Below are 13,853 nucleotides of genomic sequence, written 5' to 3'. Positions count from 1 at the left end.
GTTGGTTTTCCATGACATCATGCAGTTAATAGAATGAAGATTGAAAGTTTACGGTCCACTAAGCAATCGCTGACCTTTTAGGGGAATTTCAAGTTACTTTGATTGTAACCCTAAACGTACAGTATGGAATAAAACATATAAAACACACACAAATGTGTATACATATTTTAAAGTCTTCCTACCAATTTAACATTCTCCAAGGTTACTCATTTCAACTTTACGGAGCTGCTGCGTAACGGAAATTCACAAAGGCCAGATATTTACCGCCTTGTGTTACTACCAATCAGCGCTGTTTACAGGCAGAAATTGTAATTTTGAGTTCTGAAGACTTAAAATTTTATTAGAAGGATTTCATTGCCAAATAAGTTTATTAAACACACCAGTTTGAGTTATGATGCCAAAACATGTTGTTATAAGTAATGGTACATTTCATTTACATTTATTCATTTAGCAGACGCTTAGAACAATAGAAGCAGTTAAACTAACAATGGTAAGTTAATATAACTTGATTTCTTTATTAATGACATTAGGGTTTACAGTGTAAGTTGGCGGTCCTGCGCCTTAATCTGTCTGTTTAAATACACTGTCTCATAATCAAAACATCAACTAATATTTGTTACTTAAAATGTGCCATTTAATACTATTTCATTGTTGTTTTTCCTTGTCATTTTTATACATATTTTTACCTAAAAAGTATTATTATGGTTATTATGGTAACTTCATAGAGCACTTGTTTGCTTTTATTTAGTCACGTTCTAAATCTATGAACAGCTCAGCTTAACTGTATTTCATCTTTATTTAAAGTCCATTTAAAAAGATATGTAAAATATCTTAAATCTGCTGTTTAAAAAAATGTACCGTACTAAAACATAAAAATACCATAACATGCTTGCAGAGATTTAGGCAACATGGTTACAAGTTCCATACTTGTTTCTCAGAAAAAAAAACAATACAGCCAGTTATTCTACTTTGAAATGTGACTCCGCCCACTGCCAATTTAACCAATAGCATTTCGACACTCGGGGTTGCCAGTTGGCAGAAAACACAGCGTATTGCAGCCATGGAAGCCAGAGATCGCATATTCTACCCAACCTTAAAAAGCCTTGGATAAAAAAAACACAGATAATTCAACAGATCAACTTACAGTGTAAAGGCCCATTCACACCAAGAATGATAACTATAACGAAAACTATATGACCGTCCACATCAACGCACGGTATCGTTCTGTTTATTAAGCTGCAGTTTTGTCGCCTGCTGCTTTAAGCGCTCGCGCTCGTTACATCAGGGTGGATTCTGATTGGCTGTCAATGCTTTTATCGTTCATCATCTGGAAAAAAAATGGTTCTGAAAGTGATTCCAATGATATTGTTCTCTGAGCCGTTATTATTAGTTGTGGTGTGGAATCTGATATTCTTTTATATTTAGAATGATTTTTAGAACTATATCTTTATCGTTATAATGTCAGTTGCAAATGTCATGTCAAATGTCATGTCCTCAATCTGGCAACCCGCGTGAGTGTCTCTAACCCATTGCTATCTCTAGCTCTCAATATTACAGACTGCACCTTTAAGTATTAGCTTTCAATTTTCAGTAATACTCCAGAACTGCAAAGTGGAGTTTTTTTTTTAAAGAATATTAACTTATTCATTCGTTCCTTGAAAATTTGCGTAGATGTATTTCTTTTTCTCTTAAGGCTGATCTTTATAGTGTTTAAGTAATGAATTATGAAGGCCCATATAATTGGTTTCAACATATTGATTGTTTGCACCAGGTATATCTATGTTTTACAGTCAAACCAGCTGGTATATTACTTTTTTTGGCTACATGGGAACACATTTTGTCAATAATTTGGCATGAAACCATGGATGCACATTGATCATGGAGTAAGTGAGTGCATGTGACTGCATGCTTGTTTGCTTGCTCACCCTGCTTATGTGTCCACCTGAACGCCCCATATTTCCCGACGCATGTTGGCGATGTCCAAGAAAGGGCATGAAGCATTGAGTATTTATATAAAGCTATGTTTTTATTTGTGATTTGTTTGTGCATTGGCCACATGAATCAATTAAAAAATAAAATGCGATCTGCACATAAGTGTTTGATCAGAATTACTCCTCCTTATTCAAAAAACACTTTTTCTTGTGCAAGGTTGTGTGTGTGTTTTGCTAGGAATGCTAGGGATGTGTGTGTCTTGAATCTATGCATGTTTGGTCGAATGTGTGAGAAACAGTGTCAGAGGAGTGTTTCATCAACTGTGTGTGTGTGGGTATGTATTTGTCTGTGTGAATTAGAGGGATGCGGAGAAAGAGAGGCAGAGGGTAAGTTTGAGGGAATGAGAATAACAGGTCTCACAGAGAGTTCTGCCTCTCTGACTCTTGATTGAGCTCTAAAAGCCCTGCGGGTTTCATACTCCACTAGCCTTGAATGTGAGAAAAAAGGCAACTTTTCTAAACATAGCAAAGGAATCATTCTAAAGGATGACCGGGGAAAGAAGTGGCCTAAAATAACCCCAAACTTCCAGCAGAAGGGCCTGAATTCTCCCAGGCTGATGGATAGTGAAAACTGCAACATGATGCTTCAGCTCAGAGCCCGTTAGAAGAGAACAGCAAGTTAAACGCCAACACAGTCCCCTGACCTCAACACGTTCTGATTTATTTCTTTATTTTCACACGGCCAGTTGGGTCCTATTAGTTTTCTTCAACAAAATGATGCAGTTGTCAGCCGACTGTGTTTTGATGTATGAAATATTAGGGATAATATTTCTTATTTATGTTTATTTTATGTATTGTTTTATTAATATCTAGAATTTGCTTTTAGTTTTTAGTTTAATTTGTATTTCATCTTTAGTAATTTTGTCATTTTATTATTTTCTTTTTTACAAAAATATTGCTATTTAGTTTTTTTTCAGTTGCTTCGACTTAAACGTAATATTTTTACTAATATTTTATATTATTTTTCAGTTAACATAAATGTTTTTAATAGTTTTAGTTTTGGTTAAGGATAATAACCCTGTTTTGGGAGAAACTAGTTTAGTTAGTAGCATCACTATTTTGAGTTATATTTATCAGTAGCTCAGCATCTACGTATTTAATCTGCAGTTATGATGTTTTCAAAATATTGTAGCTTTTAAATTACACTGCATCTGTAAATGTACAACAAAAAAAAAAAGCTTTTCTTTATCATTATTTTTCTTCTGTCTGAGAGGCTTAATCACAAAGGTCGACTGAACAATACAATATAATGATATATTTCTAAAGCGAATATTTACATGCGCTTTTACTTTTAGCCCTTTTCAGTTCATAGAGAGTTCATTATGTTCAGTTATAGCTGAAGAGGTTTCAACAAATTTCATCACTGAAGGTAAAGGAATTACATCAGACTATAACTGGTCACAGATTCAATCAGAAGAATAAAGGGTCCTGCGGAAATCATGACTAATTGAGATTGAAAAAAATTGAGAAAATCACGAGGCGTTTTCACGAGGGAGACGAGAGCGAATTATCTGGCTACAAAGACTACAGAGTCTGTCATTTTGGGCATTTTAATCACATTTAAGGGTTTTTTTATCAGCACAGGCCCATATCCAAAAGCAGGGCTGAATTTGATCAAGCTTTCTCCAAAAGGCATACGGTCAAGATACCAGTCCACCCGTCAAAAGACCCATGTGTCGCTGAATGCCTCATTACACCACAAATACGCATAAAATTGACACTTTTATAGACAAAATTACTATAAACTGTCCCAAAAGTACTTTTTCTTCAATATCTATATATATCCAAATAATGTCTTTATTATTTTTCTTGAAATTTTGAAGGCATTACGATTACAGTTAGGATCTGAGTTAAAAATTATCCTTATTTATGTACACACACATGTAATGTCCATGTATGTTAATGCTCATCCATGTATTGTTTTTGTACATTTTATTACTTGCATAAGCGGGATGAACTGAACTTTAATATGTTCAACTATATGATTTGTTTCTAGGGTAAACATACGTCGCTGTCGGGCAGAAACGTCATATGTCCAAAACCGTGGAAAAAACACTGCACTTTTTATTGGTATTGCTGGTATTTATCTGCTATATGGTATTTAGATTTATATATTTATACTTTATATATGGTCAGACACTTTTATGTGTCATTACATTATTAACATTGTACCAAAATCAAGCCCAATTGGAGTGTTTTGACCAGGAGTTTTCATTGGTTGAATATTTGCAAAACCCACTGACAGACGTAAAAGCTGTCCAATAGTAATGATTTATGGAAAATAAAATAAAAAAGACACAATATGGAGATACAAGGTTTTCACCCGACAGAGATGATATGCACTTTTCGATTGTCAACTCAACTATTGACAATTGGGATTCAACAACAAGCTACAGGATTTAATGTAATTGTTCTTTCAGAATAAGAGGGAAAATGTAATTTTGTGTCATCTTGTAGAGCTCAAAGCATCACGGTGTTTGCTAGCTTCACAAGCACCTAAATCTGTAACCTAAAACCCACGCATGTCTGCAAATACACCATGCACACATGTGCAGAGACAACAATACTTTTTTTAACATATTCACACCACTCCGGCACTCAATGATAGTCACTGAATGTTGTTTTGAATCAAACATGCAAACTTTTTTCCTTGATATTTAGGGTTGATTTTCTTTTTTTTTTTTGCCCATTATTTTGAATGGATGAGTTGAGTGGGGAATGAAGAAATGAATGAAAGGATAGATAGATATAGAGTGATTATACCTATTATCCACATATTACAGACATTCATCAGAAACAGTCTGTTTGTGTGTCTTAACTCAGACCATGTTCATTTCTTCATGTGGAGTTTTAGTTATTTGCTGTCGTCTCCACCGATATGAGCTCACATTCATCACATCCTGGAGATTTCCATTCACTCTGGCAAGTCGAGATGTTTTCCCTGATGTTTTTTTCACTGAGGTAAATAACCAATTTTTGAAGCAAGGCAGCTGGATATTATAGGCACTGTGTGAACGCATTAATGGGGAAATCATGCCATGTAGACATTGTGCATATTCTAGAATGAATTGCTAGACTTTATAGACATACACAAAAGTGAGGTAGTTAAAATGAAAAACTTTTGGCAAGTCACGTAGTTTGACATGCTATACCATAATTATTTTTATGCATTAAATTTATCTTAAAATCTTGGTAAAAGTCCATGGACTTTGCATGTCAATTGTCAGGTAAAGTGGGAGTTGCTTTGAAGTAGTAAGCATGGATTAATGGCATGGATATTAATGGTTATTAACTTAATCACAGAGTGGGCTGAGTATATCAATGTTCAAAGCTCTGCAAAATACAGGAAAATCACATTTTGATGTGTTGCTTTTGATGTTAGTCACAGTTTCACCCATGCTTTGGGAAAATCAACCTTTCTATTGGTTTGACATTTGCATATGCTCCATTTTCCCATTGCACCTTTCCAGAACTTTTAATAGTTAATGAAGAGGCCAGATTGAATCTGTAAAAAGCATGAAAATGGATACTTGGAAGAAAAGCAGGTTGACCTAACCGACAACCTGCGCAGAAAAGCACTTAGACGTTTGGTGATGTTCTAGCAGCTCTGACGTGAATTGCCTCTTTAAATGAGACTAATTTCCAAGTTGCTTGGATGAATAAAGAACAATCTATCAGTTTTTCTTTCATTTATAATTTGCAAGACATTGTTTTTCCTCATTTGTTTTTCTTGTTCTTTTCCTCAGAATCACTCAATTATCATGTTTAAATCTCATGTATAATGTTGCATTGTCTCATCTCTCCATTTGTATCTTGTGCTTTTCATTACCTTTAACCTGTGGGATGAATACACTAAACACTTGCAGCACTTAAGCATGCAATATTTCAGCAGAAAAAACTAGAATAGCACTGTCATGAGTATTTAAATTAGGTCATTGAAATTGTTTCATAATTTGCATTATGTAGTGAATTGCAGTTAAAACAACGAGAACAGCGTGTGCGAATAAGTTCCTCCATCACATCCTTCATTTTTACTGAATTCCTCCTCCTGTGTCATGTCCACATTTCCATCATTCAATCACAAGCCATTTCTGGAGAGACATCTTGAGCCTCATTTAATGGGATTACAAGTCTCAATCAGTGAACAGACATTAGAGGAAGCCACCGTTCCTCATTAGACTGTCTTAGGAATTAAAAGTTTTAGGGACAGTTAAACAAATGCAAAGACATCCACTTAAGAAAGTAACGATATGTACAGCTACTAAGACTGGTCCAAAAACAAATGAAGTGCATTTGCACTGGAAAGTCATTTGAGCTTCTTTAATATGGTCAAGACGCATAAAAAGTGAGTGTCTTCAATACAGTGGGAGTCATTTTCATTTTACAGTGCTGTGCTTGTGTGCATGCTGATGATAGTGAGCATTTCTGCATTATGTTGAGACCTCTCTTTGTTCTAATCTGCATATTTTGACTGCATGGTTAAATGAAATATTAATTTTGCATTAATTTCATCACCCCATAGACGTACAGCACAAGTGTGTATGTGCGTGTAAAGGGCTGCATTTGAAGTCAGGTTCACTCGGTTGGAAAATGAGAGGTGACACTGACATGGTCCTCTCAACCTCAGATAGAAAGACTAGTCACATGGCCCATGCCAACAACCAACTCGAACCTCAGTCTTTTTTAGATTAGATCATGCAAAACAAAGAATTTATAATAGCTTAAATCAATAACATTGATTCATTAAATAAAGGTGCGTGTCCTTGAGTCAGCGTTTTTTTTTTTTTTTTTTTTTTGACATAGTGTTCGACTATAATCTCCATTAATACTACTGATAATAAAGTGTGCCCTCAATTTAACATGAAAAGCTGCTAATACGATCTGGGATTTAGTCAGTATCTCCACTTTCAATGATGTAGTCACACTCTTACAAAGCGACGACTGCACTGAGACACATTAGTGGGGATGTGTTAGCGGTTATCAATTAGATGATTCCTGGGTGTGTGTGAGTTGTGTGTTTGTGTCTGTGTTCACATGTAAGCTCCACCTCCTCTTCAAATCGTTCTGTGAAGCCGTTTGCATGAGGCTTGCATGACGAAAATGAAGTTTATCCGTATGTATGTGTCTAATGGCTAACTGTGCTCTGAATTTGCAGTAAACGAAGGAGGAATCAAACAGGCCTCTAACTCCTGCCCAGACCCGGGGGAACCTGAAAATGGCAAGCGCATTGGCAACGACTTTAGGTAATCACTCTTAGGTGCTGTGTGTCCCAAATGAAGACTTCGCTGGAAGGTATCTGGTTATCCCTGCATTCTCCACCAAGACTGCTAGCATTGGATACTGATAATTATATTCTGATTGATCAATCGAGGCGTTCTGAAGTTTCCTAATGGCCCCGATATACTTAAAGCGAATTCGGAGAACAAACTTGCGTGACGTAATTTCGATCAAAATCAGGCCAAAACCGTTTGGAGTTTGTTTCAGGAGTTCAGAAGCGAACTTTCCAGAAAAGTTCACTCTGGCTGGTAAACAGCTTCGAACTACCATTGGTCCTTGGCGATTATGTAATAGGGAGGTGTGGCTCTGAGGCTCCGCCCTCTATGACCTTGTCGTTTCTTCTCTAATCCGTCGCGGTCAAACATCTACAAGTAAAATCATGACCACAATGGAGAGCCGCTTTAAATTATGACATAATTCTGATATAGACACTGTTTTTTATGTTTAATAGTGTAAAGCTGCTTGCTTTAAAGCAATCTATTGTATAAAGTGCTGGATAAATAAACGTGACTGGAGTGCTGAATTGCAGAGATAATGTAAATATATCCACATCGCTATGATCAGATGCTTTCTTAACTGTTGTTTTCTCAGTCATTTTCGTTAAATGTTTATCTTGTTATTGAAAGGAAAATGCACAGCACATATTTACATCTTCATCTAAATGGCGTCGGAATGTTCGCTAACATTATACCGTTGCTCACGTATTTCAATTCCCCTAAGCAAAGTATGAAAAAGAACTTTGCGGTGATTTTATCGGGGCCTTAATATTCGCCATCTTACATGGTAACACATTACTGTAATATTGCTGCAGTGTTCAGTGTTTTTTAAACATTGTAATGGCCTTAAGGTAATATGGAGATAAGATAATTTCAACTCGAATCAATTTTTCATGTCCACATATTTATTTATTGGATGAGTAGTTGTGTAATAACTAGGATAATGCACAGTCAGCCCTTACATATAAAAATTTTCCAAGGAAAGAAGAAAACTGTATTATGGATACAGCACTTCTACACTGAGGCCTATTGTAGCATCTGAATATCTTACAGTAGTGTCCTCTGTTTAGCACTCCCAGAGCATATAAATCATGTTCTCCAATCCAGACACTTGCAAGACTTTCCCAATGTCAAGCTAATACCAGCTCCACAGGGAAGCTGACCATGTGTGAATGAAGACACTAATTAGCGCTAGCCGATTCAAATTGCGACACTGACGTTATTCCAGGTTTTTGTGTACCTTGGCTTGGATTGCGGAAAACCCCAGCAAATGCTGCAAGCGTTTCATGTTTGGAAGCAGAGGTTTTTACGAACAACAACCGTTTGTGGTTTCCTCAAATGAAAGTACATGTAAGGTCAGTGTCAGAGTTTCCTGAGTGGATTTATTGAGATCTGTCCAACCACAGATTGAAGGAAGCATTGAAGATATGGAGAAAGCTTCAAACTAGAGTTTTATGGAGGATCAAGGCGCACCACAGTTTTGATTGCAAGGATAAGACGCTCTTTTGATATGTTTTCATTTATTTATCCCTCTCTTGTGCATGTTGCACTACTTTCCACTCTAACTTTGCGTTTGTATGTTGTGTGCTTGAATAGGGCTGAGAGTATATGGCACATTTTATTTGAAATGTCATTTTTTTCTTCGAAAGATGCACAGTATTTTCCGTGCCGTCTTGGCTGAATGACTGGTACACAGCATTATATATAACCCAACTTTAAGCTCTCACGGCCTTATTTTCATGTGCATCTTTCACCCTGATCATTGAGTCATGCTAATGGATTTGTGTTGGATCTGATTTGTTTGTCATTCTGTTCATATGGGTCCCCACAGTATCGGTTCGACAGCCCAGTTCACCTGTGACGAAGATCACGTTCTTCAGGGCTCCAAGAGCATCACGTGTCAGAGAGTGGCGGAGGTGTTCGCGGCGTGGACTGATCATAGACCTGCCTGTAGAGGTGAGTGTGTCACTTGCTAAGCACACTGAACATCTGTATATGTTTCTGTTCAAATTCAAGATTAATGTTATGGGTGTGTTCACACTTGGCAGGTTTGATTCTATTAAAACGAACTCTGGTGAACTCAAAGTTCTCCAGAGTAAAGGGGTCGTGACAGGGATATTTTATGACTTTTATGTGAGGAGCTCTTTTCCAAAACGGGATAAATCCATTTCAGTAGTTTTCAGGAAAATTACATTTTTTACCTAGACCCACACATTTTGTGAATATTCAATTTATTCTGTTAAAATGTTTTTTTGGCTCAGTCTGAACATGTTGAACAATGATTATTAAATCAAACAACAATATTGTTGATGATAAATTCAAAGTTAATTTATTTATTTTTTCAAAACGCTATAAGAGGCTCATCGAGGCCATCAAAAGTGTTACTACAGTTTAAAGCACTAATTTTGAGGAATGAATGAACATAAACAAAGTAACAAACCTCTGTAGATCGCCGCCTATTTGGATTGCGTAGAACGCTCACCGAATTCTGATTGTTTGAGAGGATATATCCCGTTTAGGCTAAAAATAGGTTTGGCGCTTATCTCGTTTTGGAAAGAAACTGCATCTTGCAGTACATTTTAAACAAGTAAATATAGCGATTTGTCATGAAACGTTGATGGAGCAGTGAATAGGTTCAGTACACAGCAAAATGACATGACAAACTATTTTTTTTTTTTTTTTTAAATGGCGATTATCCCGTTTTGGAAAAGAGCTCTTCATGTGTTCCTTGATGTTTTTGGACAAAATTTTTTTATAAATGCGGAAAAAATATTATTTTCAGGCTTCAGCTGTTTTATGGCTTGTCAGTAAATGGCCACTGTTCTGATTGGTTAACGTCATTGTGTGGGGGGAATGTATCAATGCCCACTCACCTAGTGTAACATAAAAAGTAAAAAAAACTTTTTAAAACAATGCATTTTCATACATTGTTTACTTACAGTTTGTGATGCAGCTGGTCTCAGATCTAATAGAGTTCACTGTTAAAGAAATTAAAAGAAACAAGTTTATAAAACTCAAAACAATTAAACAATTCAGATTACTTAAAATCTATCAGTTTTGCGAACTCAAAAGAAAAAGAAAGTTCTAAATATTCATAAAAGTTAATTTGATTGAAATAATTTAAGTTTACCCTACTCAAACCAATTAATTATTTTGAGCGTTAGGGTTTACAGTATTGGCTACTTCATCTCTCAATAAAAGTTTATTTGCAAACTCTTCTTTGCACCCGGCTTCATTTACGAAGCAATCTGCAGTCAAATGCTCAGAACAAACATATAATGTCATTAACGGGATATTTCACTGCTGGAAAGATGAATGTGTATTTAAATTGGTTCATTTATGTAGTAGAAATGTGAAATTATTTTAGAAGTTGGTGCCTTCTAGACTGAAAAAAGCCAGAAAATGTATTTTTGGCTCATGTGGATGAAAGACAACAACTCCCAGAATGCACTTGCTTTGCTGCCCTACAAGGCCACTCCCAAGCCACGCCTACCGGTTACAGAGGGCAGTGTCGGGAGAAATGATACAACTAGGCTACTAGTCGACTCGAAACTGAAAAGACGCTGTTTTATCGTGAGATCCCCCTATGGCCGGGTTGAAGACATGCGGAACGAGCTCCTCCTACTGGCTGTAGTCTCTCGCCTCTGGACAAAAAAAGCCTCTGGTGATGCTAAATGACGATTTTTGCGTCATCACAGGTTTTTTTTCCCAGACACACAATACAGAAATATTTCGTCTCAGGGGGACATGAGGGAGCGAAGCACGGTCATTTGAAAATACTACTGGGTTACTTAATGCTAATCAGTGAAGTATCCCTTTATATAATACCAAGACCTCATTAAAAATAAACCATACAGCGATGCAAACGAGCAGTTTAAACAGGACACATCAGAGGAAATTTCTTTTCTCCTTCCATTTGTTCTGTTATCAGCAGACTCATGTGTGAGGAGTACGTCAGAAACTGAACGCCTATCTGTATACTGTATTCAATGGGTGGGGCCTATACGCCATACAATATAATTCATATCGGTTTGAAAAGAGGTTGAGTAAATGATTTTTGAGTGAACTATCCCTTTAAGATTAAACCTGCACAGTCTTTATAGGTTGTCAAGTCTTATTTCAGCATTATGAATTTGGGTCAGCCATCGAGAAGAGACGTTTGGTCTGAATACTTAGTAGGATTAATTATAGCTAAAAGGGGTAGGTTAGAGGGAGTAATATTAATTAATTTTAGGAGTGTTTGCAGTTGTCTGGTGACAAGCTTACTAATCAACTTCTTCTTTTTTTTTTTTTTACACTGGATCTGATAGTATTGCCATGGCAACTAAAATTCAGAGCAGAATTTGCATGCCGGCAGTGATTTCTAGCTTTTCACAGCCCTAATGGCTTTAAGTGTCAGTCGGCTGCCCTGGGCAAACAAACAGGAATTGGACTGTCTCCATCATACCGGAGGACACTTTAATTATAGCTCAAAATGAAGTGACACTTTCATCAGCATTTAGAGATCATGGGCTGTTTCGCTTTTTTATTTCTATTACTTGCTTATTTTAAACACTTGTTATTAATTAAGCAAGCTCAACAGTCATTCATTAATTTAACTATAGCATTAATTCTCGTCTCCGTTTTTAGTGTTTATTTAAAACAAGAGAATCTTGCTCTCATTGTAGTCTCCTGTCTGTTAGTTAGCAGCTTGCATGGTCTTTTAACAGCAGAAGTGACTATAATCCCAGTCGCACAGGGGTGGGAACGTTGTAAAACTGTGGCGCTATTAACACAAACGATGTGTTTCCATGCAGTGTGATTTACATAATTTCCTTTTATGAATATTATCATACATTGTTTTCACCAGTACAGTGGCTTTGTTGAGCTACAGAATTACGATGCATGTAAAATTAGAATTATTTTAAACCCCAATATTCATAAATTACTTTTATTGACAAAATATTTTAGCTTACATTGCATGTCTTTAAATTAAAGCATAAACTGGATAATAAGGGTGATATTAAGATGTCAAATGGTCATGTTACTATGTCCCCCGCCTATGTATTTAATTATATTACTGTAGCTTTTTCTTTCCCAGTGACCAATTGCTCTTAAAACCCGTGGCATGGGTTTGTATTGTTCACTGTCATAGCCGCTAATGAAAGGGTTTGCATGTTCTTGTGGTGCCATTTTTCTCCAGTTCCAGAACACATTAGGATTTGTGGCTCAGGCTATTGGCTCAAAAACTTCTGTCTGGAACAGAGTACCTATGAGCAAAAAGCTCTGCCAAGCAACTGCCATTGACATGAAAGTGAATGCTAAAGTACTCTGCAGGTATTATAGACTTCCTTGAGCAGAACCTAGACAGTGCGACCCCAAGTGGCTAGCTAGCGAAATTACTGGTGATAGAGTTTGTCTTAGCAGTTCATTTTTGTGCTTGTTTATTAGCGGATAGAAAAAGACAGAGAATTTACTGGGCACAGGTGGCGCTTGCTAAGGCAATTGCTTGCGAATGATGTTTAGTAATCCTTGACTTCTGAAATAAGACAAGGCAATTGGTGTTGATGTAGAAGGACGAGCAGCTTTAAAGTAGGTGATGTTGTTTCTATTAATGCGTGTTTGGATGTTTTGTGGCTTTAAGGCCGCGGAATGCGGGAAAATAAAGGTGTGGAACCGTGTTCGAGGTTTAATGATGTAATTGATCATTCTGGGTGGCAATTGTTTTTTTGTTCAGCCTGTTCCAATGTCTTGGAGTCTCCTAATCTTTATGCTTGCTGCTGACTTGGCCCATTTTCCCAGTAGAGGTCGGCTTCAGTGTCAAGAAGTGTAAAACCGCAAATAGGGCTGAACATGCAAGGGATGCATAAAGAAGGATATTTTATTTGGGTGATATAGGCAGTTATCTTGATACTTAGACCTAAAAGCTTATCCGAATGCCAAACCCCTGTTGGAAAGCACCGGCAATGTTCTTGATTAAATGATCCGATAATGCAAGAACCACAGCAGGCAGTCGGACTAATGTACTTTTAAACCAAAGAGGAAGCAAAAGAAGGTCAACTTAATTTTGAATAAACTGTGTAAAACTTTCTACAACAGTTTATCCGGTCCTTGACTTTCTTTGACTTTGCGGCTTATATGATTCAACAGTGGTGTGGATTGTGACTCTCAGGTTACATAGATATGCCAGTAGCTGGCGACAAGTGGCTTTACTTTATAAATTAATTGCTGAGACATTAATTCAACCCATTCGTTTATTAACAGGAGCAGAGCTGTCTGCGTCAAAAATTGCATGCTTTTTGAGTAGGTTATTTTGAATAATTAATTATTTTGCAGCTTTATGAATGCGTATAGTATGAATGAATGCTACATGCGTAATGTCGTCATTGTTATGTGACCTTCCAGCATCACTGACATTAACAAATCCTCTCCCGTGGCCTCATGGGATAGCAAAGTGTTAATCTTTGTTGGCAGACCACAAATAGACAGAGTAACTGCAATATTGTATCTAAAATGTGAGTTACTACTTATTTTTTATTTTAAAAAAGAGAATTGCACAATGGCTTGTGTGGTATCGCCTAAATTCGCCTTTCTATACAGTGTGCAATGG

The 13,853-nt window shown here is 36.6% G+C and overlaps 1 protein-coding gene across 1 annotated transcript in view; it reads left to right on the top strand.

The window, feature by feature from the left end:
• csmd3b (CUB and Sushi multiple domains 3b) overlaps positions 1–13,853 on the top strand; it is a 455,685-nt gene that overhangs the window by 230,360 nt on the left and 211,472 nt on the right. The window contains exons 8-9 of the mRNA XM_081376961.1: positions 7,147–7,234; positions 9,096–9,220. Of these exons, the coding sequence (XP_081233087.1) occupies positions 7,147–7,234; positions 9,096–9,220 (213 nt within the window). The remainder of the gene's footprint in view (positions 1–7,146; positions 7,235–9,095; positions 9,221–13,853) is intronic.

Source organism: Scardinius erythrophthalmus (assembly GCF_964197995.2).
Source record: "Scardinius erythrophthalmus genome assembly, chromosome: 10".
Lineage (NCBI taxonomy): Eukaryota > Metazoa > Chordata > Actinopteri > Cypriniformes > Leuciscidae > Scardinius > Scardinius erythrophthalmus.
Note: the sequence above shows the minus strand (reverse complement) of the source record. Positions and strands in the feature narration are given on the sequence as shown.